This window comes from Pseudochaenichthys georgianus, chromosome 15 (assembly GCF_902827115.2).
Source record: "Pseudochaenichthys georgianus chromosome 15, fPseGeo1.2, whole genome shotgun sequence".
Lineage (NCBI taxonomy): Eukaryota > Metazoa > Chordata > Actinopteri > Perciformes > Channichthyidae > Pseudochaenichthys > Pseudochaenichthys georgianus.
In genome coordinates, this window is record NC_047517.1 from 25,684,272 (window position 1) to 25,694,396 (window position 10,125).

A 10,125-nucleotide genomic window follows, 5' to 3' on the forward strand; every position below is an offset into this window, starting at 1 on the left:
GTCATGCTCCAGCTCCAGCACCTGCGCCACGCCATCTTCCTCGCACTCACCCGCTCCCACGTGCCAGTCCGACCCCTAACACCCATTCACATCCCCATACCCAAAACGATCCCCATTCCCATCCCCATCCCCAACCTGACACCCAAACCGATCCTTATCCTCATCCGCATCCGCAAACCGATCCGCATCACCATGCTCATTCTCATTCCCATCCTCATCCACATCGCCATCACCACCCCCATCACAACCCCCATCTCCATCAACATCCATATCCACATCACTGCCCCTGCTCTCGCCCTCAGCAACATCCCGACGTCAGTCCCCCTCCAACGCGCTCCCGTACGCCCACACCTTGGGATACCCCCCCATCCGTCCCTCCTCGCTGGATCATGCCACCAACTCCATCGCCACAGAGAACCAACTTTTATCAAAGGACTTTTGCACGTTGCACTATAATGGAAATATCAGTTTAGAGGGATATTAACAGATTAATCAACTTAACAACTCTAACAAAAGTTAAACTCTGTCCAAAAGTATCCAAACATTAATGGTAAAACAACATGCAAACACGCTCATGTTTTATTTATTAATTCGCCTGTAAGAGAAAACATGTCAAAAGTTAAAAGTTGTAAACTATATTTTATCTCACTTTCATGGCTCAGCGAAGAAACCTCTGCAACTTGATCTGACATAAAGGGAACGCACCGGTAGAAAATCTATTGTGTATATCATATATGTATGTGTATTATTTGTATATAATGTACTAGATGATGTACACTTACATATACATTTATGTCTGTGCCTCTGTATATATCTGTCATATGTTCTCAGAGAAGATATACACATAGGCATGGTTCAACACTGGCGTATGGAGAGAAGCTGGAGCTGGAGAGAAGTACAGAAAGGACTGAACTATGACACAATGTAAATAAGGTGGAAATTATGCAAAATGTTTAAAGACAGTCTCATTCCTTTCAGTGAGACACATACTGAAATATCTCCTGTTGTGTGCCACTAGAGGTTGCCCCATTAAATGTAGATCTATTTATTCCAATGATATTATTTGATTATAGTTGAATAAACTTTTATATATACATATCCAGTTAGTGGTACTGTGTGTTTTTATATCTCTCACCTCAACATATTAATACATTTATATTATACATTATTTTATAATGTTATAAATCAATGCAGTTCAAGTGTTTTCTCCTGCAATGAAGTGGAAAGGGTGATCATGTATGCTCTTTATTAAGTTGATCAAACACATTTCCAGGAATCATTTCAGGTTTTTCCACATTTTTGATCAGTTTTTGTCTCTTATTAGGGATTTGTATGTTGTAATAACTTTGTTAATCTTAATGAATTATTCCTTTATATTTCAAAAAACTGAAATAATACACTGATATAATCAGCTTTTGAACAACTCCTCCAGATTTCTAAGCATGACATTTCTACTTTTAGCTCTTTATTCACAAGACAATCAAATGAATCAGTTATTTTGTACAAGGGGATTCAAACCAAAAACGAATGTATTGAACATTCTGGTTACTTACACACACTTTATAAAGGTTGACTTGCCAAAAAGTGCCTTATATAGTATGTCAGACCTGCTGACACTGGCATGTCTCACCCAGGAATTAGATGCCACTTGTTTGGTTCGCGGTCTGTCAGGGATTAAGCTTAGCAGGCTTCACTCGGCAGCCACACTCGACATGTCTTGAGCACGAATGTAACCCTCAATTTAAGGATTTTTCTCGGACTATGGACATAATTTGTTACCTCCTAGTTATAGCTGTGCTTAACATCAAGGCGCATGAAACTTATGCTCAATGTTTACGCGGCTGCAGCTGTGTAGAAGACCGTCATGGAAGGTAAGTCTTGTAGCTTCACCAAGGCTCAGGTAGTTTTATCCCAACTGTGTCAGTCGGTGACGGCAGAGCAATTAAAAGACATATGGTTAAAGAGTGCGTATAAAAGTAAGCTATAGGGGCTATATTGAAGCTAGTAGCTGTAATGTGTGGTGTTAGTATATTTCAGGTTTATAAAGCATTAGGCGACACAGTTACCATCTGTTCCTTTAAACTCTCCCCCTTAATCACAGGTCACTCATATGTATGGAGGAGAGTGCGTTTGGTGCCATACCAGAGAACCTTCCAGATGATATGACCAAGATCCGCATAGAAAAATGTCACTTCACTGAAATACCAAGAGGGGCATTCTCAAACACCCCTGCATTAGAGAACCTGTGGTTGAACTTCAATGACATCACAGTGATCAACTCAAAGGGTCTGGAGGGTTTGGGGAACTTGACCGAGCTCCGTCTCCAGGGCAACAAGCTCCGCTCAGTACCATGGACAGCGTTCGAGGAAACGCCGGGACTGAAGATCCTGGACCTGAAGCACAACCAGCTGGACGTCCTGCCGGAGCACGCGTTAAAATATTTGCCAGGTCTGACTTACTTAGACTTATCTTTCAATCGTCTTACAGTCATATCAAAGGAGGTCTTTCAAAACTGGCCTCTCTATCAAAAACTACAGAGCGCGGAGGAGCGGGATGCGAGTGCTTTAGGGCCAAACATCGTACTCGCTCTGCACGACAACTTGTGGATGTGCGACTGCCGCCTGAAGGGCTTTGTGGAGTTCATAAAGTCCCTGAGCCCCCCGATTATATTGATGAACTCCTACTTGACCTGCTCAGGGCCGGGCTTTAGGGAGGGAAAGTTCTTCCATGAGGTGGAGCTGAAGGCGTGCGTGAAGCCCATCATCACCTCACTGTCCTCCAACATCAGCATGCCCCAGGGGACCAACCTCACCCTGCGCTGCCTCGCCAAGGCCAGGCCAGAGCCCGCTGTTTGGTGGACATATGGTCTGAAGATAATCAGAGGATTTCATGGTAAGAGTGCGATGTGCACGATATATTATCCACACATCCAGAGCGATTTCTTCTGCTGAATTAGTTACTTAAACACATTTTAATCGCAGACCTCATAACCCCTCTTTAAGATGAGTAGAGCTAAATCTGGATATTGGCCCAACGCGATATAATCACCACTGATTCTCAATCTGCCCAACACCATCAGTTATGATTAAGAGTGTAGGGAGATTATAGTGTGCTGTAGCCTACCTAATGTCAGCTGTGCAATTAAATGAATATCTGCGTCATTAGACCTTTGGAGTGGAGTGCTTACTGCAGATCATGACTGCAAGTATCTAGTTCATTACTAACACATCGCAACCAGCCAGCTGCTGCCACTAGAGTCCCTGCCATGTCACTGATTGTGTTGCTGACACAGTTCAACGTTATAACATGTGGATAATCTCTTAAGAACATTTACAAAATGAGTTGTATTATTCAAGCATTCATGTCCCGCAAATTAACATTTATTTTCATTGTTTTACCCCCAGAGTCTCAGGAAAGAGTGGATGAAGAAACCATCAGATCCTTCCTCGTGATCCCATCCCTCCATAAAACTGATCGTGGTGTCTACACCTGCAATGCTATCAACTTTATTGGAAACTCCTCTGTCACCATCTTCCTGGACGTCCTCTCTCAAGACGGCTCCCAGTCGTCACTCCTCCCTGGGAACGTAGCTCCACTTGCGGCCGGTGATGAAAATGTCTACATTGACATCCGTATCGCCAAACAGACAATACGTGGAATCACCATCGAGTGGCACGCCGCTTTAGACCACCCAACTGAAACCTGGTTCACCATCCGCTTTGGCCGTACAGGTACTGATAAGAAGGAGATGATCTACATCGGCCCTGGGATCCACTCGTACTCTGTCTCTGATCTGATGCGTGCCACCAAATATGACATCTGTGTGACCCTTAAGAACCAGGCACCACGTCCCGGGCAGTGCATCGTGTTTGTAACAGGAAGTGACATTACTGAGATGGAACAGAGGGAGAAGCTGATTCATATAGTGGTGATAGTTTTGGCCATGGTGCTGGCTGTGCCTATCGGTATGTTTGCCTGCACTACTGATGGTAAGTGTACCCGGCTGGAGGACATCATGGAGTCCTGGAAGAGGCGGAGGGGAGGCGGCTCACCTGGGCTGGAGCGAGAGAGGCAGGGCACCTTCGACAGCCTGCAGGCCGCCAGTGACGAGGGCTTGGTTAATAAAGACTCCAGTGAAGACAAGAAGGTGAGGAGGAGGTCAGAAGACAGGCAGCATAAAAGCAAAGCTGAACACTGCAGAGTCACAGCTGAACTTTATTAAACTACTACCAACAAGGCAAAACTAATAACTGACCTTGCAATATACCAATGTCTTACTGTGCATCAGATCTTTTTGTAAAGTAAAATATAAAAGTATAGATTCTGACACAAGTACAATATTCGAAAGAATGACTGTGTTTTCTTCCTTGGTTTTAATATTATCTCTTCCTCTGTTTTAGGCAGAGAAGAGGTTGCAAAGATGTGAATGATGGCCGTTATGTCGTGAGTGTAATTCAAGGACTTTCCCCACTGTTTTCAAATGATTTCCTGTCCGAAATACATTGTTTGTCTTGTTATCTGATACGTTTCATTGTCATTTACTGTAAATGACACGTTTAAAACTGCTGCTTTATATGAAGATGTAATTTGATTTGATGGAAGAATGCTCGTATTTGCTTCTCCCAAATACAATTTTGAGTAGTCAGTGCATCTTATGTAATTCTGTCTTAGCGCTTTAATGCTGTGTCATCCATTTATATGTGATGTCAAACTTATCTTATGTTGGTGTTTCTCTTTGGTCCAACATTGTCAATTAAGTTGCCATTTTTGTTACATGATACTGGATCTGGAACAAAAAATCGATTTGATTTTAAATCTATTGTTGATGTAATATGGGTAAATAAACGATATGAAAACTTCAAAGCTTCTTATTTTAAAGTAAATTGTCCATATGGGTTCATAGTCAAGTGCATAGTAATGAGATAACATACATTACAATTGCATCTGAATGAAATTGATTTCAATGCAGTTTGAGTCAGTCCAATCACGTGGAGAATTTGTTTCAAGAATTGTTTCAAGAACATTCGTTACTGACCTTCAGCTGCAGTTACACAAGGAGACTCTATCAGGAGAAACACGTAGAATTGACATCGTATTAAGCTAGTAACTTTAAGAGATAACCACTTGATTTGATTCTCTAATGGAGTAGAAGCCTCACAATAACAAGCAGCTCTGCACATAATCAGGAAAATCATTAGATGAAGTTGTGGTTCGAGACAAACTGTAACTGTAAAGTTTCATTAACATATGTTTAATCCTCTCTGCGTCACAGTACATTTACGTCACAGTTCCTCGTCTCCCACATCTGCAAATACCACACACGGCAGCCGCACATGATCTGTGCAGACCATCCTGGACAGATGGCACGTCGGATATGCCTCGGCCAATGGCATTGTTCATTTGACATTAATGGGGCGAAGCCTGCGAGCTAGTTCAGGCAGTCAACTCGAGCACTTATGCTGCATTCATACATAACGCCCCCTTGCCACTCTACAACCAACCAAACAGAGTCTCCTTAATATGCCGCTCTATTTAACCTGCCAGATCTCTCTCCATGCATTGCTTGCTGCTGCTACTGCTGCAGCTACCTCTACGTCGCTGCTGCAGCTACCTCCACGTCGCTGCTGCTCGCTGCCCCACCACCGCCCCAGCTTCCACCTGTAGGCTCAGGGGTTAGTTATTTAATCATCACTCATCGTGCTATGTATATCTGTGGAGTGATGAGACCCGAGCCTAGTCGCCAAACTCAACTATATGCTGCTTCTAATAAACATGTTAAAGGAACACGTGAGTTGTCTGACTGAAATACCCAAACTCCAATATCCCCTCCTGCTGCCACTTCATGTGCGTATGACTGAGCCTCATCCTCCATCTCCATTTGTTGTCTGCTCTGATGCAAGCGGCTTGTCTCTGCCGGAGCCCGTTTCTCTTGACTCAAGGTTTTAAACGACTTGGGCAGACACACTATCTGCATCCTCTCTCGTTCAGACCTGTTTCTACCATAAGGGTGCATACAGTAGATGATGCTTTTTTGTAATCCTTATGCATCTCGTATGACACAAGACAATGTGAATTTGGTCATTTCAGCTATTTCATCTTAGAAAATAATGGATGGGTTAGATCTTTATTTATCTTATTTTCTCACGTAAATGCAAGCAATGCATTATGTAAACAGTACAGTACATGATAGATGCAGATCTCATGGGCAGCAGTGTGCAAAGATGTGTGTGTTTTGATGCTCAAAACACATGCCAGGGTTGTTGAAGCCTGCGCATAGCTTTCTTTCATTCTAAAGCATCAATGCTCTTTGCAACTTTTAACTCTGTAATCCTCTATCAAATAGCCCAGTAATCCTGGCTGCCTCTTACATGGCATAACGCATGATCATTTGGCCTGCTCATCACATTCCATCATTTCATTTCAAAGCATTAACAGCTGGCAACACTGATCACTTTTTGTCTTTAACAATTTTGAAGTAAATAATTCAGTTTGCTTGCTCAATAATCTTTAGGACTGCAGCACATCACACATGTGTATGTATTAGATCTAACTGAGTAAAGAGGCTGTTTTTGTTTTGTCAAAAAATAATCCTCAGAGTTCTCTCTGCGTCATCGTGATCATGTGAGATGTGCCAGCAGAGGCTGCAGAAAGTTCAACATCTTGTCCGTCCAAACTGAATCAGGACAGATTGACTCTTGGTTCTTCGCCAACATTACCATATTGTAGAAAGATGAACAAGTTGTTCCTTGGATTAGAGAGGGTTATTTCCAAATGTCATGTTTTATGTAACTTTGAAATAGTGTGCGTGTTTTCTCATGATGTCTACACGAAGAGCAGAAAGGCTATGAGGATACTATATTGCATATTTGAAGAACATCTGGTGAGGTTTTACTAACAGCAACAGCAACAGTAATATTGTTGTGTAAGGCCTTGTTCATGGACTCCCAAAATATGAACATTCCTGTTGTCCTAAATGATTTTTTGGATAAACTGCTCAAATGTATGCTCAAATCTCCCTAAAGACCGTATAAGTTTAGTTTAAGTCATAATCATTTTCTTTGGGGATTTGGGAACTTGGATCCTAAATCTTTGCTCACACGCTCTTCATCTTTCAAGTGTTCAAACAGCTTCTCCTCTATCTCCAGAAGGAGGCAGGAGAGCCATAGCCGGCTCATTAAGGAGGTGTTCAATCAATCAATCAATGTTTATTTATATAGCCCAATATCACAAATGTTACATTTGTCTCAGTGGTCTTCACAGTGTGTACAGAATATCAGTATGACAATACGACACCCTCTGTCCTTAGACCCTCACATCGTACAAGGAAAAACTTCAGAAGAAAACCCAGTTTAAAGGGAAACATGGGAGAAACCTCAGGAGAGCAACAGAGGAGGGATCCCTCTCCCAGGACGGACAGACGTGCAATAGATGCCGTGTGTACATTTAAAAGATAATACATTTGCAACATAGGTAGTCCAAATGTTTGGAAATGCATGTGTGTATAATAGGAAGATGAATCCACGAGGATATCCATCCAGGACCGATGATCCAGGACCACAGCCACTACTCAAGATCCAGCGCACGCGATCCAGGACACAGGACCGCAGGATCATCCATGACTCCGGATCCCGGCGTATATAGACACCAAAAAGAAAGAAATGTGGGGAAGCTGGGTTAATCGGAACATGAGAGTACACAGGTACAGACAGAGAGAAGGAAGAAGTAAGATGTCCCCCGACAAACTAAGTCTATATCAGCAAAACTAGGGGCTGAATCTAATCAGCCCTAACTATAAGCTTTATCAAAAAGGAAGGTCTTAAGCGCACTCTTAAAAACGGATAGGGTGTCTGCCGCCCGAACACAAACTGGAAGCTGATTCCACAAATGTGGAGCTTGATAAGAAAAGGCTCTGGCTCCCATTGTACTTTTAGAGATTCTAGGAACAACCAACAACCCTGCATTCTTGGAACGCAATGCCCTAGTAGGACAGTAGGGTATAATGAGTTATTTAAGGTAAGATGGCGCCTGCCCATTAAGGGCTTTGTAGGCGAGAAGAAGAATTTTAAATTCTATCCTGTGTTCAATGTATAGGGAGCCAGTGTAAGGCAGCCAGAACAGGAGTAATGTGGTCCCTTTTCCTAACTCTGGTTAGTACACGAGCCGCAGCATTTTGAATCAGCTGAAGCGACTTGACTGACTTCTTGGTACTCCCTGATAATAAAGAGTTACAATAATCTAGTATAGAAGTAACAAATGCATGGACTAGTTTCTCTGCATCGTTTTGAGGCAAGATATGCCTGATTTTTGCAATGTTACGTAGATGGAAGTAGGCGGTCCTTGAAATTGATTTTATGTGGGCGTTAAAGGATAAATCCTGATCAAATATAACACCAAGATTCCTTACAGTCTCACTGGAGGCCAAATTAATGCCATCCATAGTTAGTATATCTTTAGATAATTTGTTTCGTAGATTCTTCGGGCCAAGTACAATAACTTCAGTTTTGGTCGTGTTTAACATAAAAAAGTTTAAGGTCATCCACGTTTTTAAGTCCTTAAGGCAGTCTTGAATTTTATTTAGATGATTAATTTCATCAGGCTTGATTGATAAATATAGTTGAGTATCATCCGCATAACAATGAAAGTTTACAGAATGATTCTTTATAATATTGCCTAATGGAAGCATATATAATGTGAACAAAATAGGTCCGAGCACTGAGCCCTGTGGCACTCCATGGCTAACTTTGGTTTGCGTGGAAGATTCATCGTTGACACGTACAAACTGAGAGCGTTCAGATAGATAGGACCTAAACCAGCCTAAAGCAGTTCCCTGTATGCCAACTAAGTGCTCTAGTCTTTGCAATAGGATGTCATGGTCGATAGTATCAAATGCAGCACTGAGATCGAGCAAAACAAGAATAGAGACAAGTCCCTTGTCTGAGGCTATTAGAATGTCATTTGTGACTTTAACCAGAGCTGTCTCTGTGCTATGATGTGTTCTAAAGCCAGACTGAAAATCTTCAAATAAATCATTGTTTTTTAAGTAATCACACAACTGTTTAGCGACCGCTTTCTCAAGAGTCTTTGAGAGGAACGGAAGATTAGAAATAGGTCTATAGTTGGCTAAAACCTCTGGATCGAGGTTGTGCTTTTTAAGAAGCGGTTTTATCACTGCTACTTTGAATGATTGTGGAACATAGCCTGATAATAAAGACATATTCATAATATTTAATAAAGAAGTGCTAATTAATGGAAAAACTTCCTTCAACAGCTTAGTTGGAATTGGGTCTAACATGCACGTTGATGGTTTAGAAGAGAGAATCATTGAATGTAATTGTTCAAGGTGTATGGCTGAAAAGCATTCTAGTTTACTATCTAGTGTAATATTAGAACTTACGTTTCCGGGAGCTGTTGATAACACTATACTGGTCGAAGGCAAGAGGTCATTAATTTTGTTTCTAAGAGTAACAATTTTATCGTTAAAAAAGCACATAAAATCATTACTACTGAGTGCTATGGGAATAGAAGGCTCAATGGAGCTGTGGCTCTCTGTCAGCCTGGCTACAGTGCTGAAAAGAAATCTTGCATTATTCTTATTCTCATCTATTAATGAAGAGTAGTAGGCTGCTCTCGCTTTACGCAGTGCTTTCTTATTCATTGAGAGTAATATGCCAAATCAAACGAGATTCTTCAAGTTTAGTGGAACGCCATATCCTTTCAAGTTGTCTAGACTTTTGCTTTATTTTGGGGGTTTCGGCATTATGCCATGGAGCTAATCTATGTTGTTTTATTTTCTTCTTTTTCAAAGGAGCAACAGAGTCTAATTTTATTCGCAGCGCATCTATAGCACTATCAACAACATGATCAATTTGGGGTGGTGTACATTTTGTATAAGTTTCCTCCCCTACATGCAGACATGCTATCGAGTTAAGTATTGGTGGAATCTCTTCCTTAAATGTGGCTATAGCACTAACAGATAGGTTTCTGCTGCAAGAGCTTTTGACTAATGGTTTGTAGTCTCGTAACAGTACTTCAAAAGTTACTAAGAAATGGTCGGATAAAGCAGGATTATGCGGTTCCACTAATAGTTGCTCAATTTCAATACCATAAGTCAGAACAAGGTCTAGA

The 10,125-nt window shown here is 41.6% G+C and overlaps 1 protein-coding gene across 1 annotated transcript; it reads left to right on the forward strand.

Moving 5' to 3' along the window:
- The first annotated feature begins 3 nt into the window (after window positions 1–3).
- Window positions 4–4,222, forward strand: lrit2 (leucine-rich repeat, immunoglobulin-like and transmembrane domains 2). The gene is made up of 5 exons (XM_034100199.1): window positions 4–339; window positions 832–895; window positions 1,787–1,871; window positions 2,102–2,892; window positions 3,405–4,222. The coding sequence occupies exons 1-5, from the start codon at window positions 4–6 to the stop codon at window positions 4,220–4,222; spliced, it is 2,094 nt and encodes a 697-aa protein (XP_033956090.1).
- Window positions 4,223–10,125: the final 5,903 nt, after the last annotated feature.